We start from the raw sequence: 27,844 nt of genomic DNA, 5'->3' as shown, positions 1-27,844 counted from the left end.
ATGCTTCCCGGGGCGGGTCCCCTCGCCTTCCTCCTCCGGTGCCTGCTGCTCCTCTTCGCCTCCGAGAGCCGAGCCCGGGCTAGTAAGTCCCCCCCCCGCTCCCCTCCCGGCTGCGCTCGGTCCCTCCGTGCCTCAGTTTCCCCATCGCCGGGGTCCCCAAGAATTTGCGGGGGGGCTTTGCGGGCATGGCTAGGGACACGGGGAGGCTCCTCGCCGTGGCAGGTGCTGGTCCTCCATGGCCAGGATGTCCCAGGCCATGCAGCAAGCCGGGTCCCCCATCCCACACTGGTGGGGACACAGCTGTGTCCCCCTCCACCCGCTGCTGTCCCCGGCTGCTTTGCGGGGGCTGCGTGCTGGTGAGGGGGCTGTGGGGTTTCGTGGGCTGGCAGGGATGTGCCGAAGGTCTGGGATCCCCCCTCCCGTGGGCTAGAAATCGCACAGGGCAGGGGGGGTGAATTACAGCCCTTCCCCTGCGCGGATCCCACCCCACCTGGGTGTATCTCCCCTCCGAGGGTGGACGGGGACACGGGCAGTTTGGGGAAATGACCCCTCCAAACCAAAGCTGGGGGCTTTTCTCCATATCCATCCCTTGTCCATCTCCATGTCCATCCCTTGTTCTCTCCTTGCTCCTGCTCCCAGCCGGCTGACTGGGGCAGAGAAGATAGGAGATGGGGAAGGGAAGGGAGGTTCAGCACTTCCTTGTACAAAAAGGCTTGAAGGACTTGGCCAGGGCTGTTTAGCAGCTTGGAGCGTGCTGGAGGTGTTAATCGAGGCCAGGAGGGGGGTTTGGGTTGGGCAAAGCACTGGGACCCCACCAGCGGGTGCTGCGCACCCCTACAACATCGCAAAGCCACCTGAGCGCCGAGCAAACCAGAGCAGGACCTGTCGTGTCCCTACATTTTTTCTCCCCTTTAATCTCCCCAAATCCCAGCAGAGTCTGTCGGTGGCTGCATTAGGGTGATTTACGACTTGCCCGCTGCCAGCAGTGCATTAGGCACTCGGCAAATAATCGTCCTCCTGCAGCGCCAACCCAAAATGTGAGTGCTGGATTGCTTGTCCCGGCGGTGGGGTGTGCTGGAGGGGAAAGGTAGGCGGATGGATGGGGCTGTGCAGAGCCCTGGAGAGCAAAATCTGGGTGAGTTTGGCTCCTTTCCCTTCCCTGGGCTCAACGAAAGCTGCCAAGCTCAGACCATGGCATCCGTTTCTTGCACGAGGGATGTGGGTCTGACTCCTTGCCTCTGCCAGGGCTGCGTTAACCGTGGTACCCAGGTTAGGAGGGGGATGGAGACACCTCCAGAAGGTGAAACAGATGCTAGGTGAGGTGTTTGCTCTTCGGAGGTGCCTGCTGATGGTAGCAGAGCCCCTAAATTGGGCATAAACCATGATGAATGGGGACAGTAGGGGTTTGTCTGTTTTGGGAGGAAGCGCTGGGGTCCATTTGTGGGATTTATAATAGCGATAAAGGGCTGGGGACTGCGGGACAGGGACAGGATTGGAGCGGGATCGCCCCCCAGCTCCACATCGCTTTGGCTCTGCTGCCGGGCACATCCCGCAGTGCGGGAGTCTTGGCTGGGGCTCCAGGTGCCCTGTGGTCAAGGGCAGGGGCGTCTTGGTGACAAGGTCCTCATCAAATTGTGGACTTTTCTCCACCATCCACCTCTGCAGCTCACGGCCTCACTTTTTTCTCGGGGCCGAGCGCTCAGGGAGAATGAAGACAGGAATAAATTAGTTAGGAGCGGGCTCATCAGCCAAGAGACCTACAGTGTCGTGGCTAAAAATAGGTGAGAAGCAGAAACTACGCTCGGGCTTGAAGGCAAGTCAGAAAAGAAGAATTTGCCCACAGAAACAGGCTATTTTAGGGGATTTACACTCTCAGCTGAAAAAATATCAGAGGCACAGGTTACTGGGCTGAGTGTGCTGCAGCCCGTTAGCTACGAGTAATTCAGCGGCGATAGTTGAACACAATGATGTTTTGGCTGGAGGCATTTAAACACCAGCATCTCTGGAGAGTGTGGGGCAGTGGTTTTCCCCAGGAGCTTGGAAGTTGCCGTTTCATTTCTTTTTAATGTGGTTCCTGGAGAAAAGGGGGTTCGTGGGATCCGTCTGTCCTACGAGTTCGGATCCAGCGTGACGAGGGACTGAGCGGTCCAAGATGGGAAGGACTGGGATGAAAAGCAAATCCTACTGGCAACCACGGTAAGGGAGAGGTGAGGGCTGCACACCCCGCTTTAGACAACCGAGCATCCCCTGGGGAAGGAGCTCGGGGAACCGGGGCCCCGTCTGCTGCTCACAGAGCCCATGGGGATGCTCTGGGTGTGGGACTTCGCTTGGCTCCTCCACCCTGGGGAGCTCGGGGATGCTTCATGAGGCTGCGTTTGCAGAGCTGCAGAGTTTTCCAGGCTCCCAAAGTCCTGAGAAGAAATTCCCAGCCCAGGACTGAGTGAGGCGAGTGCGTGGGAAGTGATCTGGATGTGAGCAGAGTCCTTAGGATGCCACATGTCAAGGGCCCAGTGTGTTTTAACCAGTCCTTCCTCAGCTAAGTTGCATTTTAAGCCCTTCATAAATACAGGGCTGTCATAGGAGCGCCTGGACTTTCTGTACCAGACAGTGCTTTTTACACTTTATTTATGGCCGCTCTTAAAACTTGCAAACTGGTTTGCATAAACACACCCCCACACGCCCGGCGCGGCGCTGGCTGGCAGGTGCGTGACCTCCAAAAAAGCTGTCGGGGCCGGGAGCCCAGCTCAGACATGCCCTGCTTGCGGGGAGCTACAGGGGGATCGCCCGGGGATGCAGAGATGGGAGAAAACCCTGGGCCATGAGATAAAATGAGGGAGAAGTGGGGTGAGACCTGCGGGATGTTTCGGTAGCATCCTTGTTGGAGCCAGTTTGGTACTTGGAGTGAAAGTCCCTGCTAGGGAAACTGAGGCACGGGGCTTTCCATGCTTTGGGGTCTCGTGGGTGCATTAGCCCCTCTCTAGCCGCGAGTCAAGGCTTTACCTGCAGTGGGGACTCGCCTCTGGGGACTCCTCAGTGTCCTGTAGCGTAGAGGAGCTCCAATGTAAGTCAGGGTTGATGCATGGTGATCCCACGCGTGCAGAGACCCGGCTGGGTAATGGGTGTGTGAATGCGAGCCGTTCCCTGGGCTGATGGAGCAGTGATGTAAAAGCAGCTTAAAACCAACCATGACCCATCAGGACCCTCAGGTCTGGGAAACCCTGACGTGGGAGTGGGGGATGTAGGGACAGGGTCTTGCATGTGCGTGTGTCTATGTGGCTTGACTTTGTTGAGCACCAGTCCCTATATCCAGAGGGAGGTGAAGTGAGCACGGCTCAGCCTGAGCCGAAGGAGGATTTGGCAGCAGAACATGGTATTTCAGTAGCCATCATGCGTGCAAGTTTAATAGCTCACCTTGGTTCCTGCTGCCGTGCTCGGGATCGGTGCAGGAGACCATCTGACCTGTTTTGGCCCCTGGTTCAGCCATGGTCAAAGTGCCCAGGCAGTGGGACAAGTCACATCACGTTGGGAAACCTGTGGGGACGTCCTTGTCCCCTGCAAATGTGGAGGGGTGCAAGGAACTGGCTCAAACGGGCTGTGCCAGCGGGTGGGAGAGCTTCAAGGGACAGGTCTCATGGCTGAGAGGCTTGTCTGCATCTGAGATGTCCGGGGGTGGTCTGACCAACATCGGCCAGTTTGATGGTTCAACAAGGAGGCTGTGGGGTCTTGCTTGTCTCCCCTTGTTTTGTGGCCTCTCACTGGAGCTAGAGCAGGTCACGAAGACATGGGATGACATCTCGTTGGTGGCTGGTGTATGAAGCTGTTGACCTACATCCTAAAGAGGCATTGGGGCCATTCTAAGAGCTTGAGAGAGACATCAGCAGTCACTGAATGCAGCGCAGGATGGGTTTCTCCACGCCATTCAGTTTGTCACCCTGGGTTGGTGTCTCTAGACCATCTTGTGAAGATGCTGCTCCAGTGGGTTCATAGAGTGTCTCAGAGCCTCTGTGATAGCCTCTTCTGGGGTTTCAGTCTCCTGGTAGCCAGAAAGCTTCCCGCAATACCTATCCTAAATGTTCCAGACTTTGCCCCAAACTGATTGCTTCTTGTCCCTTCCATGGCCAGAGATCACCCTTTTCTTGCTAACAGCCCTCTCTTGCCTTGCCCTCCCCGTTGTACTTTCCGTCTTGTATTACATACCCTCCTTGCCGTCCAGGATGCAATTAGTGATAATTAATGACAATTAATGATAATCAAAGTAAACCAGGGCCTGGGCATAGCCTCAAGCATTGTCCGGGGGTGTCCAGACTCTTGCTGCGGGTGCACTCCCCAGCGTGGTGTTGGCTGGTGCCAACTTGGGCTTTGCCAAATGCCTGGGGACAGCTGGGCCAAGGCGGTTCCTGCAGGTGGGTATGGACATGAACAGGGCCAGGCCACGGGCCCCAGACCCTGGCCTGGGATATTCAATGATTTGGCTGTACCAGGTGGTTCTCACCCAAGAAAACACTGGAGCCACAGCAGAAAACAGCTGTTGGATGGGGAGGCAAGGAGAAACCTTCCTCCTCCATGATGTCCCCAGCAGAACCCTTCAGGGTGGGCAAAGGCAGAGCATCTCCCACGCGGAGGAGTCACTCTTCGCAGCATCTCCCACTCTTCCTCTGGGCATGAGGCCACAGGACTTGCTGCTGGGTGGCAGAGGAATCATTTCCATGGCTTTCAGTTGGTTTTTCTGGTTCATACAACCCATAACGGTACTCTGAAGAGCAGGGCCTTGTCTCGGGGGCTTCTTGTATTTGAGAAGAAACTGGTTGGATGGGACCTGTTCTTGGAGGTGTTTGCAATGGGGAACTTGCCTCTTTCCACCTCGGCTCCTGCTTCCAGGTCCCATAGGGCCACCTCCAAGCATGGAGCCTCTGACTTGCAATCAGCAAGCTCTGGTTGTGTCTCCAAGGTGGTGTGGACCAGGCTGGCCCGCTGTCTTCTCCTGCCCAGGGATGCCGTGGTCCTCGGGAAGGAAAACAAGGTGCTGACTTCATCTGGATCTTTGGTGCTGCAGCCTTGAAAATGCTCCGCAGCTCAGGAGCCCTCTGTGGAAAACAAGAAGTAAAACAACGTGACTTTTGTAAGCGTGCTGTTGCTGAAGACGCAATAAATAAGGAGACTGAACGGCACGGGAGCAATTTACTGCCACAAATGGCTTTTCACTCTGAGTGAATTGGGAAGATATCCAAAGTTTGACCTCTGAAAATGAAATTATTAGCCTGGCATGGGAAAAAATGATCCAGAGCCTCCAGCTTTTAAGCCTCCTCCTTCCATCCATCCTCAGCCTGCTTTTAACCAAACTTGCCGGTGCCTCTTGCCAAATACGTGGCATAGCACTACTGAGATGTGGACAAGTGTCTGCTGCTGCCCAGCGCTGCCAGTCGTCTTTAATTTTACCAGCGGGCCCTTTGCAGACATGAATCAGGCTGCTTTCGAGGGCTGGACCCAAACCAGGGCTCCACTTGTGATTAAATGTTTGAACGAAGCAGCCAACTGGCATGGGAGCCTGCAAGCTGAGCGGGGCTGTCTCACATGAAGGCAACTTGATTTCTTCACCCTCAGCGTAATTCATGAAGATGCTGCAGGCAGGGAAAAATGAAGTCATTTTCTCACCCTTTTGCAAATTGATGATTTTTTTTTTTTTTTAGTTTTGTGGATTTTTTTTTCCTTCTTTTCTGGGTTTCTGCAGTTTCCAGCCACGTGCTCCCCATTCTTGTGTGGTTTGCTGTAAGCTCGTGTCGTGCATGGCCAGGAATATGAGTTTGCTGACTTGTCAAGAGATTTGGAGGAAGGTATGGGGACGGTGTAAAGACTTGAGTAGGGAAAAGGAAGGAAAATGCCTCTGCCTGTCCCTCTGATGGCATCCACCCCAAAATTATTGCAGATCTCCAACTCTGCAGATGCAATGCTGGCCCCACACCGCTGTGCTTGGGCCAGGTGGTCTGAACAGCTGGTGACCACCTCCTTTGAAGGTACAGCTTGGAGAATCTTGTGCTTGAAGCCATCAACTCAACGAGGAGCTCAGGAATGCTGGCAGGCCCGTGGGGCTTGAGTTGGAAGGGACCCATAAGGATCATCATAGACCCGTAGGGCTGCCCTTCCTGATGGCCACAGGATCTGGCCATGGTGGAGCATCGCTTGGGTTCATCCTGAGGATGGTCAGGAGCTGGAGGAGGGACGGCAGCCCACCACAGCGTATTTGTATGAGTTTTGCCTGGTTGGTGGGAGAAACACGTTAAGCAGGTGGCATCTCCAGCTTTGGCAAAGTGGGACAACGCTGGCCGGGCTCTCTAAACCACTGCTTTGCCCCAGGTGACAGAGTGGAGCATGGGAAGGCTTTTAGCATCATTGGGGTGGTGAACGCCACCGAGCTCATTTTGAGGACCCTCTGCTATTCATCGAGGAGTCCTTCCAGCAGTGTAGTGGGGTCAGCACCCGCTAGCTTGCCCGACTTCATGCGGCAGGAGCTGGGCACCATGCCTCGGAAAACAGCCCTCTCCCCTCTCCCCGCATCCCCAGGGCACTGCAAGGTTTTAAAAGACCCATAAATGCTTCAGGGAGTGTAAATGTCTCCGCTGCCTTCGAGCAATGTAACCACCCAAACTACCTCAAATTCCCTCGATGACATAACCTTTTAAATCACCTTCAGTTTTTAGTGGGGCTGTAAGCACTGAAACCACTAATAACACACGCGGGCAGGCGTGTGCTTATTCACGAAAGAGCTTAAGCCCCAGTGCGTCCCTCTGGCTGGTTCGGGGCTTAGGGACGCCACAGGAGAGCGGGAGCAGCTGCCAGGCTGCGGTGGGAGTTACGGGGTCCGGGTTCCTGCAGGTCCAACCGGGGTCGGAGCTCGGTCCTGCAGGACCAGGCGATGCTTTTTGATGTGAACATTAAGGATGACTGAATTGGGCTTTCTGGCCAAAGCCCGGTGGTTTTTGGGTGGTGATTATGGCCACGGTTTGTCCCACAGGTCCTGGTGCAGGCTGGCCTTGTCCTGCCCAAGGGTTGGTGTGTAACCAAGGGCTTGGAGATGGAGGGGGTTGATAGGAATCTGCTAAAATCTGGGGAGAGGGGAGATCTCCAAAGGGGATCTTCTTCACCAGTCATGCTGGGCACCATCTCATCCCTCTCCCTGTGCTGTGGCAAGGTTAAACCCATGCCAGTGTAGGCAGGGCCGGATGGTTTCTGGGACAGACACCTCCAGTTCAGGAGCATGGCTGGAAACTGGCTCTTCTCAGGATGATAGGATCAAGGAGGAAGAGAAAAATACATGGTTTTATGCTTTTCGGGGCAAAAAGTGGACGAGGTGGACTTGGTGTCCCCATGGACAGCCCCATAAATGAAGAGCATGGTTCAACTCACTGCAGCCAGACCAGTTCTGCATGGAGCCCGGTAAAGCCAAGGGGCTGAGCATCCCCTGGTGGCATGGAGCAAGCCAGCCCAGTCCTGCTCCTTAGGGCTGATGCTCGGCTGCCTGTGTGCTGATAGCACTTATCCAGGGATCCTTGACAGAATGAGCTGAAGCTCTTAGGGGGAGCAAAAGGTTTTCCTTCAGAATGTGTTTCTACCCCAAAATATCTTTTTTTTTTTCTTCTTCTTTTTTCGGGTAACAGTGAAAATGTCTCCTAAATTCAGACTCTCCTATCTCCCCCACCATTCCCAGACCTTCTGGTCTCCCTGAGGGAAATTCAGTCCCATAGCATCACCCTGAAATCACCTGTCCATCTTCCAGCGTGCACTTCTACTGACCTATTTTAGAGTGACAACTCTAATTTTTGCCTCAAAACCACCCATTCTGTTCCTTGTTTGCAAAGGGAGTCCAGCTTGCTCAGAGGAGTTGCCATTTGGGTGAGATGGGTCCCAGCCTAAAAAACCACAAATCATGGCAAGAAAAAAGGCTTTTGGGGATGTATTCCATCTGAGGTTTGGTGGATGGGATGTGGCCATCAGCTACTCACGGGAAACAGCATGAAGGCACAGAGCTGTCCTTGCTCTTCTCATCATGGAGGGAGGAGAGCTCTCCCGAGGACCATCCCTTTCTCTCACGTAACTTCTCCTGGTTGACTTTCAGGGCCGGATATGTTCTGCGACTTCAACGGCAAGAAGTACAGCCCGGGCGAGAGCTGGCACCCCTACCTGGAGCCGCAGGGGCTGATGTACTGCATCCGCTGCAGCTGCTCCGAGGCACGTCCCCCGTGAGGTGCCGCGGGAGGTGGTGGGGATGCTGCTGCGTTGGGGCATTGCTTTGGCAGCTTTTAAGCAGATCAGTTGTGGTGTCTAATTTGACCAGAGAAGCCCTTTCCAGTCCCATAGGGACGTTGGATTAATCTCTTTCCTTTTGAAAAAGCCCCCCATTCCCCTGGGGGTGTTGGGTTGACCTTGTGAGGGAGCTGTCTCAGTAGCGTTGGTGGGCTGTAGGTGGAGATGGCTCAGGGCTGCTGTGGGACCATGGGTGGTCTTTGATGATGAGAGATGAGACCATTGAGCCGGGGATGGAGATGTCCTTGGCTGGGTGAGCTACACCAGCACAATCTGTCGTGATAATGTGGCCATCATCCAACATCTTCCTCCTCGTGCAGGGGTGAACGTGTAACTGAATGAACCATCTTTCTCTCTGTCTCTCCCCAGAATGCCAACATCAGGTGCTACCGGATCCAGTGCCCGGCTGTGCAGTGTGCCAGCCCCGTCACGGACCCCCAGCAGTGCTGCCCGCGGTGTCTCGGTAGGTGGACATCCCGCGGGGAGGGGGTGACGAGGTGGCCGTGGTCCTGCAGGACGTACCTCAACTGCAGTCACTTGAATGCTCACGCCTGGGGCAGCACAGCGATGCTGGGTCTGGCCCTGCTCATGGAGTCAACGGCAGCAATGGCAGCTTGGGCTGCTCTTGTTGCTTCTTCCCCCCAAAAATGTCATTTTGATGGAAAAGAGCTCTCTACCAGACCACTTTCTCCAACTCCCCTCCCATCCCAAGAGCCTTGTAGGGACAAAATGTCAGCTCACAGCTCAGCGGCAAAGCAGAAGCTGGCACTTTATTCAGATCATTTGCCAGAAAAATGTGTTGGATCCAGGAAAAAAAAAAAAAATTTGAAGATTTTTGACAAAATTCTTGAATTTTTCCCTCCCCTGCATGTAATGACCTTCAACATCAGATGGAGTCAGATAAGAAGGGCTTCTCCCATGGGTAATTAGCTAAAAATTAAAAATAGGAGGGGGGGTCCAATTTTTTTTTTTCTAATTTCTCAGATCACCAGTGGTTTTTGACTAGCTTTGCCACCACTCTGGCATGGTGGGGGACAAGACCACGGGAGGTCAGACTTCCAGGTTTTACCTCTGTGCTGAGCTCAGCGCGGTCAGGGCAGCCCCATTCTCCAAAAGCTTTTGGGCACATAAATCCCCATGGGTCATGCGATGCCCTGGCCACTTCTTCATGATAATTGTGGTGTGTAAAGGGCTTCTCGTCCTTTCGAGTCGGGCTGATGGGGAATATGCTGAGCACCCACGCTACATGGGAGCCGGGTAGGGGCTGGCTCTCACCCTGCTGCTTTCTCATTTTCTTTTCCAGAGCCACATTCCCCTTCTGGCCTCCGGGCACCCGTCAAGTCCTGCCAGTACAATGGGACGACGTACCAGCAAGGCGAGATGTTCACCACCAGCGAGCTCTTTCCCAGCCGCCAGCCAAACCAGTGTGTGCAGTGCAGCTGCTCCGTAAGCTACCTGCGAGCCCGTGGGAGGCGGGGAGGGCTCGGGGTCTGCTCCTGCACCCCAACAGTGTCCCACCAGGTCAAAAACCTCATGAGGACCATTGGGTGGTACCAGCCCATGATGGGATGGTTTATCATCAGCATCAGGTTATCAGTGCAGGAGATTGAGCTTCCTCTGAAATGGTTCTGGGTCCTCCCTGCCCAGTGACTAAGGACCACCACAGAGCTGGGTGCTTCCCCCTCTGCCTGGGTGCGTTGTCTGGCCTCAACCCAGAGCAGGGAGTGCTGCAAATGTCCGCTGGGCCCTGGGGTCGAAGCACAAAGCACTTGCCTGCATCTCCTCCGCAGTGGGAGCAGCGTGAACGAGCTGCTCCAAGGGTGGGTTATTCACTGGAGATCCCACGGGCCAGTTCTGGGTGGATCCCGCTGGGGCTCCTTGGGGTGGGCAGGGGGACAGCCCTGTCCCCATTGAACACACCGATGGGTGCGTTTGCCTGCTGCAAGGACCAGTGCTCTGGGGCTGTCCCCACAGCATCCAGCTATCCCACCTGCCCCACTGAGGCATCGCATGGCAGATGGCCAGCAGAGAGGACAACTGGGAGCCTTTCTTCGTATGTGCTTGCTGCAAAGCAGATGGGGTTTGTAGCCAGGGGAACCTGGGGGAGCTCAGCGTGCCTACAAGGCAACATGGACGTGAGGTGCCAGCTCTTGGGCTTCAGAAGTTCTTGGGATGTTGAGCCCGGTGTTGAGCTGGTGAGATTGAGCTGAGATCCAGAAAGGATTTGGTGGCTCCCAACCGCTGCTGGGTGCCTGGGTGTTACGGTGCCTTCAGCAGCCAGCTCCTGCCCTGCATGGCTGGAGCTCACCCCCTGACGCAGCCAAGAGATGACAGCAGAGAGACAGGGGCAGTGGAGCCTAGCAGTGAGAGATGGCAATGGGCAGGCACCTAGTGATCTTCATCCCCCTTGCTTGGATTTAAGTGGAAGCTGAACCGAGGGCTGAGAAGTGCTTGAGCACCAGGAGCTGGTCTCATCTGGAAACTCCTGCAGTGTGTTCACCAGCCCTCTGGGCCATTGTGTGCAGAGCTGTGCCCTGGAGAAGGGCTGTGCATGTGCTTTCCAGGCTGTCTACAAAAAGCATTTGCAAGAAGCATCTGCCTTTCACACGGAGTTGCAATGACCTTTGCAGGACTGTTGCATGCCCGTCTTCCTTCATGGTCCTGATTGCCCTACCTGAGGGCTGCGATGGCGGCCAGGATGCTGTGTGGTCCTCAGCGTGCATCCCCATGATGGACTGCCCATCCACCGCCCATTGCCAGCACCAGAGGGATGTTCCTTCTCCGTGAGCCCCCAGCAATGCCCTGAGACAGGGCTTGGCTCCGCTCTGCCCAGCACTCTCCCACAGGCTGGGATCCTGCAAAAAAAAAAAGTCAAAACCGAGTCCTGACGCTTTGCTCGGGAGGCGCGAGGCAGCCTGGCCAGCAGCGATGGGGAAGGTGTGCGGAGCGTGAGGCCGTGTGTGCCAGGAGCTGAGTGTTGGGAGATAAATGGAGCAGCTCCTCCTCCTTGAGAGGGATCGAGGAAGGGGGATTGAAAGTGCTGATGCTGGACTTGGACGCTGTGGGGAACTTCTCATACTGGCTCCAACCTCTGCCATAAAAAAGAAGAGGGTTGCAGACGTGGCTTTCACCACCCATCATACAGAGCCCTTGGATGGGACCAGGCTCCACTGGTCTGTGCTTTGCTTGCAGCAAATAATTGGAGTAAGCTTGGCCAGGAAAGAAAAAGGGGTGAGAGAGGCCAAACTACCTCCCTCTCTCATGCTAAGAGCACGCACACAGTGGTTACAATCCGCTGATGTAAAGTATCCATGACACCAGGATAGCTGGTCTGAGCCTTTGGTGCTTGTGCACGCCTCGGAGCTAGGTGGCTTGGAGCTAGGTGGCAAGAGGAATAGCTTAGACGTAGAAATTACACAGCTTTTGAGGCTGGTTGCTCTCTTACGGACGCCGGGAAGGAGCCCTCAAATCCGACTGTACGTGCCCACCTGTCCCTGCTTTCCCACCCCATCCGCCACCATCCCCAGGAGCCTGTGTTGCTCCGACTGCCTCTCGGAGGCACTGGCTTTCGCTCAGGCTCTGTTTATTCGGCAGGATAATGCCTTGGATACGAAGGGGAAAATAAAAGGATGGCTGTGGAGCCTTGCAGCGGCGGGGTCTCGCCGGGCTGTGTCTGATGTTGTCAGCTGCTAGAACAGCTGCGTGAACAGCTGGTCTAAACCTCTTTGAAAACTGCCCTGAGACCAGAGCCTCTGGGATAAATCCTGCTTTTTATGACGTTTGCTCTTTCCCGCCCGAGGCAGGTCTTTGCCGTGAGCTGCCTTTCAGAAGGAGAAAGAAGGAAGAGGTTGTGTGGCCAAATCCCGCTCCATGCAGGTCTGGACCCCGTGGAGGTCCCTGAAGCGGAGAGCAGGGTTTGGTTTGCAGCGACCTCCACCAGATCCTCTCATTTTCCAAACTTTCTTCCTCCTCTTCACATCCCCTGCACAGCGGCTTGGCTTCCTGATGGTAGAAGAAGCTGCTGTGGTTTGGTTTCCTAAGGATATCCTTGGTTAACCTCTTGGTTTCAGTTGACTGAGAGCTTGGGGATACCCCAGAGAAAATTGCTGCAGGGAGAAGAGGACCTTGCTGTTGAGGTCTGGCTGCTGCTGGGCTGCTGAACATCCTTTTTTACCCTTCTGCACAGCAGCAAAAACTTAGCCCTGCAGCAAATAGGTGCAAATCCATTGACTGAAGCGGGACTGGGATGCACTAAGGTCAAGACTGGCCTTGAGTGGTGGTTTTCAGCTTGCATCACTACAACAATGATGTTTTCCAAACTAACCACCGAGCCAGTGGAAGAAGGTCTACACCTGAACATCCACCCACAGCTCTCGACCCAGCATCTTTGTGTGCTTGGCTCTGGTGTTATCGAATAACCCAAGACAGAGGGAGGGCAGAGCTGTGGCGTGGACCTGCGTCTGGGTTCAGCATCACGCTACCCCTTTCCACCTGTCTCTTCCAGGTCCTTGTCCTGGGAGATGTTAGAGAAGAGGTTCTTGTGCCACTTCGAACTGGTGGGTGTTATGCAGAGTTTACAGGTGTGTGGTGGCTATTTCAGATCTGGTAGCACTAACGACGCCTGAGAGGAAGGCACTGCCTCCCCCTTTTTGGGGAAGACCACTCCACTCGTGAGCATGTGGACTGGCAATCAGTGAACCAGCCATGCTGGGAGAGGACGCCATCCACCATGCTATACCCTGCAGGATGGAGAGCGCGGCAGGGGCAGATTTTTAGCTTTCATCGGTTGCTAGATGATTGGTGATGTCTGAGGATGGACTAGTGGGGGGCTTTTGATTTATGCTAGATCTGCAATTTGAAGCGCTGGCACCCCAACACGGGGGACATACAGCCCTGTCCGGATCTTTATAACGCTGGCAATGCTTTTTTTTCCTCCTGCCCTCCTAGGAAGGCCAGATTTACTGCGGCTTGGTGACCTGCCCGGAGCTGTTGTGCTCCTCTCCCCTAACCGTGCCGGATTCCTGCTGCCAGGTCTGCAAAGGTAATGAGGGGCCCAGGAGCTGCTCCTGAGCGAGGGCTGGGAGACCCCAGCTGGTTGCCACCAGCTGGCAGGAGCCATTTCAAGCCATTTCAGCTGGATTTTGGAAGCCTGTGCTGTAAATCAGCCCACTTGCTGTGTCTTGGTTGCACCAGGAAACAAAAGATGAGGGCTCAGGTTTTTTTCTTGCATGGTTCCCCTCCCACACCTAGTTGTGTCCTGCCTCCCTGCAGCCCATACGCTGGCTAGGGCTGAGCTCTTTGCTCTGCCACTGGTGCATTGTGCAAGAGATGTGACCTGCATGGAGGGCAAAGTTCCCCAGACCACTCACCCACCATGATGGAGACGGTTGTATGGACCACGTAAAGATGGTGCATGCTGCTGTTGCTCCAGGGAAGTTTCCAGGACAGTCAGGGAAACCCCCAGCTTCCACCCTAGTACAGCGTCACTGAGTTTCACTCCCACAGCTCTCCATGGGGGAGAAACTCTTGAATTTGCTGCTGTTTCCCCTGGCTCACCCCGGGGAGGGTGAGGAGAGAATCAAACTCCATGACTCCAGATGAGACAGACTCAAGAGCAAATGGGCAGGTTCACACCTTGCTGACAATGAAGTCACAGCATAAAATGACTCTTTAATAAGAGAAATATTTATGAAGCTGGAAGGCCATGGCGGTCTCCTGGCCATGGCCACATAATGACCTCCTCCAGGTGCCTCCTCCAAACTCTCCCCTTCTGCAATTTGTGCTCCTCTCTCCCAGTTTTCTTTGGTGCAGTTGGGGCATGTCATTGACTCGGTGAGAAATGTCTTTGGGTTTGTTTTTAATGCCAGATCATCCCCATCATCTCATACTCTACTCTGGGGTGTTTTCATGCCACCTAACTTCAGAAGTCTGCAAAGCCGTGTCTTTCTTGGAGATGAGCTCTTGTTAATAGTCAGTGGAGATAAAAGGGGTTTTGGGGTACGGCTCCCATTTGCTTTGGGTGATGTGACTTGCATATTCGAAGCTCTTCTTTCTCCAGGCCTCGCAGGTGGGCCAGCACCCTGAAGAGAGCTGCTTTTAGTCAGCTGGCCCCCAGAGAGCAAACCCTCATTCAAGCCCTGCAGCATTTCACAGGACAATGTTTTTTCCTTGCAGATGGCTCATATGAGAAGTCCACGGAAGAGGAACCCCTGCAGTTAAACAGAGGTGTTGTACGTGACGTTTGCATTTTAAAACTCAGATTATTGCCTCCAGCACAGCCCCCTTAAACAGCTCAAAGAAAGCCATTTGCCCTTGGCCATAGTCTTCTACAAAGCAATGACCCACAGCAGCTCTAGGAGGGCAGGCAGTTCCTTGGATAGCAGAACCACAGACACCTGGTTTGCAGATGAATTGTGTGTGGGAGTTGACTTTAGGTGAGGGCTAGCAGCATAGGCTGAGACCTCAGACCACCAGGGAAAGACTCTTGTCCTCTTCCTCTGAAGCATCTCTGATGTCTTTGGAAGAGCAAGAGACCTGCGGGAACAGGAAATTTTGGGCACATCTCCTCCTTGTTGGCCAACCTGGCTGAGGTTGGCCAGCAGGTTAAAAAAGCTGAGGAACATGGACAGAGCAGACTCAGAGGTGACCAACAGCCAGATGTGACCCTTACCCATAGAGTCAGATGGCCCAAATCTCTCTTTGGGGGATTTTGCTTCAGAAGATGGTGTCTCCTCTCCACCCTGGGCTCAAAGGTGTCCTGCCTCCCAGTCCTAGCTCCCACAGAGCAGCCAGCGCTGGAGTTGGCCACCAGCGTGCTTTCCCCAGGCTGTTTTTATCGGCAGCTCCAGCAAGGAAAAAGTGACTCCTTGGCTGCCGAGGGTTGATTCACGGTGACATTTCAGAGCCAGGCGGCCCATGCCAGGTCTGTGGGATTAGGTCACTTACAGCTCCTGGCCCTGCCCTTTTCCATACTGCTGGGTGAAATGCCAGCGTCACATCTCCACCATCTATAAAACCTCCAAAATAGACACAAGGGCACCCTTTGTCCTGCATGTCTTGTCCCAGCAGTTTGCTCTTGGAAGCCCGGGATGTTCCCGGGATTTCAGTCCTGCTGGCTGGCAGCCCCACACCAACCCTACTGGTGCCAGCCAGGTGAGAGGGCAGGATACGACCCGTCCTTACCTCTCTAATCCTGGTTGGGTTGCACTGATGCTGGTCCTCAGTTTCCCAGCAGGCGTCTAGAAAAGACCAGCCCGTTTCCCTGCCTGTGTTAGTGATGCAGGACCTCACCTGAGGGCATTGGGTCGAGCATGGGATGAGAAGGGTTCTACCCCAATGAAGGTGACCCACTTGCAGCATAGGGTGGACATCAGTGTGGGGCATTGACACAAACTGCTCAGCACCCCTTAGGTGGTGGCAGGCACCGAGATGGCTCCTGGGTCATTACTCATCTCTGTGGTCTCTGGACCTTCCACTCCCGATGGAAGGTGTGCAGGACACTGCATGGCTTTTCCCAGCATGCTTTGGAATGAGAACAACCCAACTGCCTGGGTCTGAGTCCCCTTCTTTTCTCTGACTGCTCACAGAGGCACTCGCAAGACCAGTGCTTGGGGGAAGCGACGGGCAGGAAGCCACCCGGAGCCACCGCGTCCACTGTTCTCAGTTCTTCCCTGGAGTTCATTCCCAGGAGCTTCAAACCCAAGGGAGGAGGTGGCACTACCGTGAAGATCGTCTTGAAAGAGAAGCACAAGAAAGGTAAGGGATGGAAGGGCCAGGCAGTCTGTACGTGGCCTAAGGTGACTTCTCCAGGACTTTGAATTCTCCAGGGAATCTGTTTCAGCAGCAGGTTTCCACCACCAAGTCCTACTTCCCAATCCTCCACAGCCAGCCTCACCCAGCTATCTCAGCCCTGGTGGCCCACAGCCCCTTGGCTGCATGAATCTACCACTTTCCAAAAAGGGTTGGAAGAAGATTGGTCCTGGGGGTGTTTTGGAGATCTGGGACCTGGGAAGGGAGGTGCTCAGCTGGAAGACTCCACGTGGTCCTTCCAGGGCAGTGCCGCAGAGGGACAGGATGTTCCTCCTCGCACCTACCCACCAGGTGCTGGGTCTGTCCCAGTGCTGTGGTCTTCCTCCTGGAGGAGAGAGTACAAAAGTGAAATGAGGAGGCAACCCCATGGAGCCAAAGGGGAAAAGACAGGTCCCTTCTCCTCCTGGGGGCTCTCCCACCGCTGTGTCTCCAGAAGGGCTCTTTCCAGTCCTTGGAGATGAAGCCCTGGATGAAATTTTGGGACCTCCAATATTTTTCATGGAGGAGTCAGCAGGTGGCACTCTTCACTGTGCTTCATGCCCGTGGCAGCCTCCTGAGAGACCCTGGGCTTGCAGAGGCTTGGAGGCAGGTGAGGTCCTGCCCACACTTACCACTCACCCTCACCAGGGTGGTTGATCCCAGCAGCCTCCATCTCCTGGAGCCTGGTCCCCCTGCCCCATGGCACCTCCTGGGTGGGGTGGCTGCAATATCCCAGTGTCCGCTGCTGCCGGATGTGCTGCCAGAAGACCACGCTCCTCAAGACAGCAGGGCCACCTGTTTCTGAGGTGGTGAAATGTGTTGAGCTCCACCAAGCCTTGGGTGTACAAAGAGGAGGAGGATTTATTTCCACCAGCGACTCTTTTCTCTCTCTCCTCCAGCTTGTGTTTACAACGGGAAGACCTACTCCCACGGGGAAGTGTGGCACCCCGTCTTCCGGCTCTACGGCCTCCTGCCCTGCATCCTCTGCACTTGCAGGGACGGTGTCCAGGACTGCCAGAAGATCACGTGCCCCAAGGAGTATCCGTGTGATTATCCAGAGAAAGTAGATGGGAAATGCTGTAAAATATGTCCAGGTAGGTGGGATCCCACCTGCTGCCGCAGCTGCCTTCCAGTTCCTTCCTTTAGCCTTGGTTTAAAGCCCCAGGCAGACAGATGTGTAGGGGTTCACATCGCTGGTGACCTGAATTCACACCAGGTGAGTTCAGCAGGGCAAGCACTGATGTAAGGGTTGACCTGTCTTGGAGGGCAGCAGGACTGACCCAAGGTGAGGAAGCTGCACCGATCCCAAAAGGTTGCATCTGTTGGGTGGGTGTAGTCTGGAGAAAGACGCCCAAGGAGGGACATACTAAGAGTCTTCAGACAGTAAAAGATGCTTTCGGCGGAGAGGGCACGGTCTGTTCTCCAGATCTCCAGCTGGGACAAGAAGTCACACAGTTAAATTGTGGCAGCTGAAATGTAGGTTTGAAATTAGGAGGACACTTTCTGGGTGCGGGGTTATCTGTGGCACTCATGGTTTGTTTGAATTTGAGTTGAGGTCCCTGTCCCTGGAAGGGGAGGGTTAGGCACACAACTGTTGGGGTGGGCCAGGTAGAACTGGGCTGCTGCTGGGGCTGGGACGTGGTGGAGAGGACCTCTTTTTTTCATGTTCAATGGGTTTTGGGTCTCTCAGCTGCTTCTTGGTCTTTGGAAAGTTGTTTACCTTAAACCACAGACCTGGCAAAGATGTGGCAGGACATGAGATCTTCTGTTCCCACTGGAGAATGTTTTCTAGGTTATACCTCTCTCTACTGTCATTCAGCAGTAGATGTTTAGATGATGGACCACCCACTGCTTCCCTAGAGAGACGAAAGATACCTGAGTGTCTTTGAGCCTGACTGCGGATGCAGCAGTTTCTGGGTGATCTCCTCTGATGTACACCCTGAAGGTAGTTTCGTGGAGGGGTCTCACCAGGCAGAACAAGCAAGGGGCATTGCTACATTTAAAAATGGGGGAAAACAGGCTACAAAATAATTTCAGCTGGGATTTTCAAGGTTTTCCAGCCTCTGAGCAGGGAGGTTCTGGGATGGCCTCCCCAGGGGAGCGAAGGGCAGAAGCTCAGCTTGTTTTAATAAGGTTTCTGATATGTTTATGAGCAGGATTTATGACGTGGTGCTTGGTGGGAATGGGATGTGATGACTAGGCAGAGCCCTTCCAGTCTTGCATTCCCATTATAGTGGGTCTTTCTGATTTAAAGTCTACAACTTTCTCTGCTGGGATCTCTTGTCTGCTGTTCAGCCTTCATTTATTTCCAGTTAAACACTCTGACCCAGCCAAAATGATTTTCTTCTTGCTTTCCAGTACTCATAGATAGCAATCACACACACATACACATTGCTCAGCCAAGTTACATGCTTGTCCTTTGCTTCACTGCACGGAGGTTTCGCCCATCTTCTTTTTCCAGGCAGTTTCCATGACTGTCCTCCTCTTCCTCCTTTGTACCCAAAGTAGCTTGGAGAGAAATGCTGAGTGATTTCTATTTGCAAAAGGGATCCCGATCGAAGGGGAATTGCTGTGATGCATTGGTCAGATGGGGAGACCGTCGTGGCTGCTGGGGGCAGAGCTAGCGGCCGGGACCCCTGGGTCCTGCTCCTCCTCCCCAACGCTGTTGGCCATCGAGTGGCTCCAGCGTGAAGCTTCGAGGTTGTTAAATACCTGTTGTACCTGAGAGGATGTGTGGTTCCTTCCCTGTCGTGAAGGTGGGGCTTCCTCCATCGATGCAAAGAGCACCCCTGGAATGGGTGAAGTTTAATGGTCTGGGACGGAGGTTTTCCTGCACCCAGACCCCACTGGTGGCAGGGACGAGGGTGGTGGGCTGTGGTTGTCCCCCTTCGCGTCACACTGAGCCTGCAGAGCTGAACGCTTGTCTTCCCATTGCTGAAAAAGCCCTGCTTTGCATCCCTTTAAATTGGGATTTCCATCCCCTCTCCAAGAAGAGTAGCTCAGGACCGCCCCAAAAGGCGCAGGGGAGAGCAGAATCAGGCCTAAAATAACTGTCCTACTAAAATAAACCCCACGCGTCTATTTATAGCCAAACTTTCTTTCGAGTAGTGTAAAAAGCTTCAGCATCCAAAATGACTGGGAGAACAAGGCTAAATTCAGCAGAGCTGGGCTCCTCTGCGTTCCAAGGACCACAACCAAAGGCAATAAATCTCCTTCCAAAACTGTGGGGGATTCTTAATTACTCCAGATACATTAAAAAAAGTTAAAAAATTAGCAGCTCTCATTTACCAAGGATGTTGAAAAAGTCATGTAGGGTCCTGCCGGTGCCCCTGGTGTGGGTCTCCCCGCCGTTGCACCCCATGTGGGGAGGGGGCTCGGGCTGGGGCTGAGCCCACCCGCGGGGCTGATCCGGGCGCGCTGCCCAGGCAGCCCAGCCACGGCGCTGGCTCCCGTGCTGCGGGCTCATCCCTTCGCTTCGCTGACGTTGCTCCTCCGGGACAGCAACGGGAGCGAGATGGGAAGCGGGGAATCCAGCCTGGGCTTTGCAGTGATGATGGCACCAAGGTCCCTGTAGCGGGTACGGGGGATCCAGGTGGAGAAAATCCCCCTTCCCTATCCCCGCTGGCATAGAGGCTGCCAAAATCAAGGGGAATGGAAAATATGGGGATGAGCTGGTCCACAGATCCTTTATCAACATCTCCCTTAGCTGCTGATCTCGGCGCTGGGGATCGGACCCTGGGAGCCAAGGTCCCATTCAGCGACGCGGCTGTGCCACATGGCATCAAACCCAATGAAATGCCTTTCCCTTGACCTGGGTGCTGAGATGGCCTCCTCCAAGCTCCTTCCTGCCCCTACTTAATGAACTCTGTCCTTCTTTTTGCCCAGAAACCAGAGTCAAACCCACCGATGAAATAGTCACTGCCCGGTGTGGCAAGAACCCCAACCGCGTCCTAGTGTACATGTTTGTGCCACCGAGCTCGGAGACCTCCAAGGAGATCCTCAGGACGATCGCGATCGAGAAGGAGGCTGCAGAAGAGGTGGAAATCTACAACTGGAAGCTGATTAAAGGTGAGTATCATAATGAAACCAGCCAGCAACAGAGGAGGTGTGTGTGGAAACCTGATGCTTTCCAAGCTTTGTTCAATTTTTCAGGCTTTTCTAGTGGTGCTCCAGACCTTGTGTAGTGAGTTGAAACCTGCTGACAGCAGCTTGTCTTTTCTAACTCCCCCCTTTTGCACGCTTTTGCTGCAGTTGCATGCAGAGCAGGGGCTGGAAACCACTTTTGGCCCCAGTGTACCCCATCACAAGGCGCAACACCATCCAGAGGCACGGCACGTGGGCAAACAAGGCAAGGGCCATGGGGCTGCTCTTCCAAACCTGCCCGCTTCCATGCCAAACGCACATGGAAAACAAAACAAAAAAATGTTCTGGTCACTCCGTATTTTTGCTTTCGCTCTTTTTTTACCCCGTTCCACCCAGCACTGGGAGCAAAGCTTGCAGAGCTGCTGCAAAGGTGCACACAGTGGGGATGAATTGTCCCCAGCCCACTTTTTGGATGGGTGGATTTGGATGCTCCTGTTAGTGTGTCCTCCAGAGGTCAAAGCACAGCAAATACACTGTCAAATGACACCAATCTCTTGCTGTCTCCCCACACCTTTAGCTTTGCAACACTCTTATGGACCAGAGGAGCCTATCTCTACTAGGGACACTTGGTCCAGTAGATATTTGTGTTGTGTTTCTCTTGGGCACAGGAAAGCATCACAGTGCCCCAACCCCAAGTCTCCATTGGACATACTCTACCCCTTGCAAAAACTTGTGCCTTGAGCACTTGAAGTTGGTCGCACCCTGCCTATGGATACAGCGACCCTCAGCCCGGGTCTTCTGGACATGTGTAGGCAGATATTGTGGTCTCCTGGGTATGTTCATGTGTCACCTCACTCCCTAAGGAGACCTCAACCCTCCTGGGGCTGGCTCTTCCCAGTCGCTGAGGGTGGACACACGTGGATAATAGCTGGAGAAATTAAGTCCAGAGACAGAGCCCTGGCTGCCACCATGTTTCCATCCTCCCCCTGCCATCCTCTGTCCTCCACAGTGCCCCTCTCCCTGTCCTCCCCCCCGCCTCGGCAAAGCCTCCTTCACAATGGCACCTTGTAGCTGGAGGACAGCTCTGAGCCTGCACTGTCTGGGCCCCACCGTTTCCTCTCCTCGCTCCTTGGCAGAGGTCGCCACCCAAACCTTCTCGCCACCTTCTGAGGCCAAAAGCTTCGCGTCTGCACGGAGCTCCCAAGCCCTGCCAGCCAAGGACAGGGGAGGCCCTTGTCCCCGAGGCCAACACAGCTCTTTTGCTTGGCAGAGCGAAGTGTTACTATTGGGAAAGAGCATGAGCTCAGTCACATATGGATTCCACCTCTCCATGGTCCATCACTCTACCAACAGAGCAGCATGTGTGGAGAAAAGAGGCTGCAAGTCGTGCCTGGAGCCCGTCCATCTGCCTTTGTATGGGCTTATGATACCTACGTGGCCTCATCTATTTCTGTGCCGGGACGGTTTCCTCCACGAGGCAGGAGTTGGGAGGAGAAACCGATGCCAACACCCAGCCGAAAGCTTTATTCAGCTTGCTGGTGGTGCACGACCAGCGCCCAGATGAGTTGCAGTGGGGGCTTCCCCATGTTTTTAGGGGTCTGAACACCTCAGGAATTTTGAAAAGTTACTTTCTGATGTTTTAGAGGAGGAAATATCATGGCGAGTGAAGACAACAAAGGAACAGGCAGGATCAGAAAGGGACCAGCACGGTTTGGAGGCTCTGTTGTTGACTCCTGCCCTTCACCCTGCCTCGCTGGAGTCCTGGGCTGTATTGCAGGTGCGGTCCCCCCATGGACCTCTTTCCCACGTTCACCCTACCAGGCTGTTGATTAGACAGTGACCAAAATATTCTTTTCTATCCTGAAAACCTGCAGCTCTGGGACTTTCAGCGATCCCCAGTGTTTCACCACGCTGGTGTACTCTCACACCCGGGCTGGAGGAGACCTGCGGGGTCCAGACCAGCTGTTCCCATGCTCTTCTGGCATGGGAAGATCTCCTGCCGTGGAGACTCTACAGCCCATGTAATCTCTTCCAGAGCCACAAACCCCTTCCTAAGGGAAGACTTTTCCCGATGTGCAGCTTCCCTGCAGCTCAAGCTCATGCCTTCTCATACTCTCCACCACAGGTGTGAAGAGCAGACTCCTTTTCTCCGATACATCTGAAGATGCCATCAGCTCCTGCTACTGTCCTCTCTTACATAGTTTAAGCAGTTGATTTTTTTCAGTCTTTCCTTGATGTTAGAAATTTCTGGTCCTTTGGTCCTTCCCATGGCTCTGCTCTGGACTCTTTCTCTGTCTTTCTCGAAGTGCAGAGCCCAAAACAGGGTGCGAGGCTCCGGGCAAAGGTTGCGTCCTGCTGGGATGGGTCTCGTACACCCATGTGCACCCATGCTCCCGTCTCCATCCACCCGCCGAGGCTTTGTTTTGCAGATGATTTAGCAAGTCCTGAGACCAGTTTCTTGAATTAGACTCACTTCACTCCCCAGCCCACCATTAAGTACCGCGTTTAAAGAGTCATGTTGGTTCCACATGTAGTCAACAGAGAGAAGCAGTGAAGGTATGTCCTGTCCACCCATGTTAGGATGGGCAGAATGGCACTGTGGAAGAGCCTGTCTCTCCCTTGTCCCTCCAAAATTAGGAAAGATGAATTACTCCCTTGGAGATGGGGCTGGTCCTTAATTCATTCCTTGTGCTCTACTGGACTTGCTTGTTTTTTGGTCCTGAGGCAGTGCCTAAAGCATAGAATCATAGAATGGTTTGGGTTGGAAGGGACCTTTAAAGGTCATCTAGTCCAATCTCCCTGCAACGAGCAGGGACATCTTCCACTAGATCAGGTTGCTCAGAGCCCCATCCAACCCGACCTGGAATATTTCCAGGGATGGGGCATCTCCCACCTCTCTGGGCAACCTGTGCCAGTGCCTCACCACCCTCAGCATAAAACATTTCTTCCTTCTATCTCGTCTGAATCTCCCCTCCTTTAGTTTAAAACCATTCCCCCTTGTCCTATCGCTACAGGCCCTGCTAAAAACTCTGTCCCCAGCTTTCTTACAAGCCCCCTTTAAAGCACCAAGAAAGGTGGTAAGTGCCCGACAGCCCCACCACCTCCCTCCGTCTCATCCTAAACTTCGCCAAGAACGATCCTGTCTGTTGGGCAGGATCTGCTCGCCGGGAAACGGCATCACCCTTTCCCAGCTCCATCCCGTAATGCCTCTTTGGCGGATGGCAGGCGCAGTGGGCTATTCTTATCTGCGCCGCCTCGTGCTGTCCTTGTGTGTGCTGGAGCATCGTCTGCATTCCTCCACTGCTCCCCAGCTCCTGGCATCTGTCAGAAACGACCATCCGGGGGGCCAAAGGTCTCAGCCAGCTCTCCCAGGGCTCTTGGGTGAACATTATCTAGGTCGGTTGATTAAAAGATGTTTATCTCTTGTAGCTCTTGTTTAAAATATCCTCTTGGTTACTAATGTACTGGAAAGTGCTTCATCAGCCATGGGGACTATAAGCACACCCTCCTGCTCCTTTCTAAGTATAGACCAGAAGGATTTATTGAACACTTGTGCCTTTCTTGCGTCATTAACAGTTTTATTATCTCCATCCACTATCTTCTTTTGTTACTGGTAGGACTTCTTTTTCTGACCCACTTAAAGGACTTATTAATAGTCCAAATATCCACATATTTCTCCGGATGTCTTTGACTTCCTGTATTAATTTTCCACAGTCCATAACATCTCATTTATATGGATTGCTAGCCGGTTCCCATTCGTTACATACTCTTTTTATGTGTAATTGCTGCTGGGAATCGGGAAAAAGTCTCTTAACCAAATAAGGGGGACCACGTTGCCTCTCACATCTGCCGGCAGCGAGAGGCTGGATGCACGGGGAGCCTGGGTGAGAGGTGGGGAAGGATATGCCAGGCATACCTGCCTGGTTCGTCATGCTTCGCAGGCGATTATGAGTATCGTAACCCCTAATCCCGCAGAAAGGTCGCTTCCGTTGCTAAATGCAGGTTCTGGTTTTCTTGGGTCAAACGTCTGAGTCAGGCACCTCTGCTAACGGGATGATGCTGGCACCGGCAGAAATATCAATCTCTGCTGAGGTCATTTGTGTTTTTTTTCTGTCCTGGAGGAGTTTCAGGGCTGGGGGCAGAGAGATGGAAAACTTTGGTCCCCGGCTGCTTCCAGGAAAGGAAAGCATCCGAGGATGGAGGGGCCTCTGCGGTCGGGGAAGATAGGTGGTTGAGAGTGAGCAGTGGGGACAGGGATCCCAGGATCCCGTTGGTCTCACCTTTATTTCTCTTATGGTTTTAGGGGAGATCAGACCTCCTCCAGCGCAAGATGCTTTTCAGAGCAACAAAATCTTATTGCTTTCATCTGCTTCGTGGTGGTGTCCCTGCCGTGTTCTGATTTAACGAGCAGTTACTGTTTTCAAATGAGATTTCTCCTGGTCCTTGGCCAGCCCTGGATTCACTCCCAAACCCCCACCAGGCTTCGGCGGCAGCAGGTCCTGCACCGAACCAGGACCCCGGGGCATCCAGTGCAGGCAGTCTCCCTTTTGCATCTCAGGAGGGGACAGAGAGGTGTGCATCCAAACCAGGCTGAGCCTTAAATTGAGCGTCGCAGAGTCTGATGCCCTGCGTTTCCCTCTGCAGGGATATTTCATCTGATACAGACCAAGAAGATCAGCAAACAGGAATTCAAGCAAGAAGCGCAGAACTTCAGGCTGATCACCAGGACGAACGAAGGTAGGGAGAGAAAAATCCCATTTCCCCACTCCTCCAGCAGACCTTGCCCCAAACAACCCCCGTGTTTTGCTGCCATGCTCCGGCCGTTCCGCAAAGGCTGCATAAATCCCGGCACGGCGTGGGGACCTGAACCGTAGGGAGAAGGCTTGTGCAAACATAGCCGGGTTGGGACTGACCTGTCTTCACACGCATATGCAACACTCCTGGTTAGCAGTCACATTTTCACTTTATGGTATCGGAAAGGGCAGCCAGCTTTCTAAAAGTGGATGCACGCTTGTGAAATCCAAAGGCTTTGTCTCTCCAAAGCCCGTAAAACTGTTTGATTTTTATATTTAATCCATCTGGAGTAACGGGGGGGGGGGGGGGGGGGGGAAATTATGCAAGGGATTTGAAAAAAATAAACTCCTGAAATATTTTTAAAAATCATTCTTAATGTTCTTGGATGTGCGTAAATGTTACAAAAAGCAGGAATGCCAGTGCACATGCCGAGAGTGCCTGTGCAGAGCAAAACTGCCGTGCTATTTCCCGCTGGCTGCCTCTTCGCCTGGGCTGGGTTAGAGTTTAATGGGTTAGGTTCGGATCGGAGCCATTCCCGTATTGTCCAGCACCCACAGGTCATCGGGTCAGCCCGGAACGGCTCTGCTGCCCAGTGCATACCAGCACACCCAGTGCCCCAGGGAGGGCAGAGATTTGTTTTCACCTCCAATCCGTTCGAGACAACCTCTCTCGACCAAACCCTGGGAGATTTTCAAGTCCCTGCTCCCAGGCTGGGCTTCGCACCCTGATGGGGTCTCTGACACGTGCCCCCTTCTTCTTGCTTCAGTTTCCCCTGACAAATAACCCTGTTGTGAAACCATCCCTCGGCCGTTGCCGCAAGTTCTAGGAAAGCATTGGCCGGTGATTTCTTCACAACAGGAGGTTAATTCAGCCAGAAAATATGCCCCCCCGGGGATGATGACATTAGGGCTGCATAATCCTTGCTGGGATTACGGGGGAAGTGACCACCTAGAGGGAAAGCACCTCCAGCCACCTCCTGCACATACGGGGATGCTGGTGTTTTAGGGGGGCAAGGAGAGGGGTTGGGGAGCTTTGTGCCTGTTTTTGGGGCGCTGCCCAGCTCCCTCCGGTGCATTTGCTTTGCAGGGAGTCTGCAGCTCACCGGTGAGGCTGTGGGGGGACCTGGGGGGGTTGCTTTTCCTTCTGCAGCAGGACCTTCCCCGACCGTAGGTGGTTGCAAAGCCTCGCACGAGGAGCCAAGGCTGGGGCAGCAGCAGAAAAACGAGTATGGGGGTGGTGTGTGTTTGAGCAACCCACCCCAAAGAAATGGGGCTGACAGCCATCGCCCTGTGCTGACAAGGCGAGCAGAGAAGCATACCCCGCCATGGCCCACAAAATGTGAATTTTGGCTTTCTGATGATGAGTCAGAGGACGAGCAAAATGCTTCTCCCCGCTGAGAGGCCGGGAGTCCGCCCGAATCCCAGACGTGCCGGGGAGGACATGGCCCTAACTGCTCACGTTAAAGCGCACTTTGAGGAGGCAAAGGGAGTGATTTATCCCCGTTTCAGACTGATGTCTTTTTTCCTTCTGCTCGCACGGGAGTGGTTTCCAGGGAAAGCATTGGCAATGCTGTTGATTGTGCTGTTAATTGACATTGCAGGAGGTACATCAGGCCTCTCTTGACCTCAAATATCATTTTAATTGCAAGACGGCAAAGTCTAGGACCAGATTACGGGGCTGCCGATGAGCTGCCTTGGCCACGACCAGTGTAGACGTCTCTCCCCACCTCCCTCCCAGCACGGTCCTTGCGGGTCCTCCAGTGCGGAGGGTGCTACGCATGGCGTAAATTGGGTTTTCCTGCTCCAAGGGTTGTCGCTAACGAGTGTCCGTCTCTGCTCATCCAGGTCACTGGAACATCTTCCGAGCCCAGACGTCAGAGCTGAGGATGACAGAGAGCCCAGAGAAAGAAACAAAGAACTTGTAAAGAAAAAAAACTTTAAGCTAGCTATTGATCTATCTACACACACACACACATACCCACATACACATATATATGAAAAACAAAGTTGCATTATTAAATAGACTGGCACAGCAATAAAGGATACACTAGTGTAAAGTACAGAAACTCCAGCAAACGAACCAAATCGAACCGCATTGAAGCCACAGCCGTGGAGGTGCCTCTCTCCAGCGGGAGAGCGCAAGAGGCCGGCCGTCATCTCCTGCTACTGAAGATGTCGGGTTGTGCAGAGGGAGGAGGCAGAGACGGCGGAAGTGTGAGACCTGGTGTGATGTGAAGAGGTAGGATACATCCCTGACACCCCGGCATTTCGGAAGAGCATCAGGAGCCAGCAGTAAAGCAGAACGTGACCATGCTTTTTACCAACCGCCGGCATAAAGATGACCTGCAAGGAGAGAAAGATCATCCTTATTCCTTTTCTTGGAGCCCCCATGATCTGCAAAGGGTTTCTTTGGCTGAATACCCGCCAACGGGCATTTCTTGAAAAATCTTGGGTCTTTTCTCCTCTGTTTCAGCTGGGAGGATTCTTTTCCCTTCTTTGCAGGTCACTTGGAGATGTAGTTTTTGGGAGGACCCGCCTGCTGACAGGGTCTGAGACCCCGAACACTGCACTAAGGTCGCTACTAAGCATGTTATTATGCTATATATTTATATATATCCTACATAATATCTACTGGGCTGTATTCACAGGAGGGGCATCTCCCAAAGGGCGAACAGGACCATTTCTGCAGCGTGGGGAGGAGGGTGTGCAGCAGCATTGCCCTCCCCCTGTCTGGAAATAGCTTTGGGGGATTTTCAGGTTGTTTTGGTACATGTATTTATCCCTGGTTTCTTGTTTCATTCTGTTTTGATAAATCTATTTATTTGGAGATCCAGATCTGTCCGATAAATCTGATTAAAGCATCTTCTTGATTCAGCCTCCTG

General features: G+C 53.7%; 1 protein-coding gene across 1 annotated transcript; it reads left to right on the top strand.

Moving 5' to 3' along the window:
- Nucleotides 1-26,887, top strand: CHRDL2 (chordin like 2). Its single transcript, XM_050914259.1, has 11 exons — nucleotides 1-82; nucleotides 8,111-8,223; nucleotides 8,668-8,761; nucleotides 9,602-9,744; nucleotides 13,246-13,339; nucleotides 14,473-14,528; nucleotides 15,885-16,053; nucleotides 16,986-17,180; nucleotides 19,972-20,154; nucleotides 24,814-24,906; nucleotides 26,808-26,887. Exons 1-11 carry the CDS (start codon nucleotides 1-3, stop codon nucleotides 26,885-26,887), a joined length of 1,302 nt encoding a protein of 433 aa, XP_050770216.1.
- Nucleotides 26,888-27,844: the final 957 nt, after the last annotated feature.

This window comes from Gymnogyps californianus, chromosome 1, assembly GCF_018139145.2.
Source record: "Gymnogyps californianus isolate 813 chromosome 1, ASM1813914v2, whole genome shotgun sequence".
NCBI lineage: Eukaryota > Metazoa > Chordata > Aves > Accipitriformes > Cathartidae > Gymnogyps > Gymnogyps californianus.
This window is presented reverse-complemented; position numbering and strand designations above follow the sequence as displayed.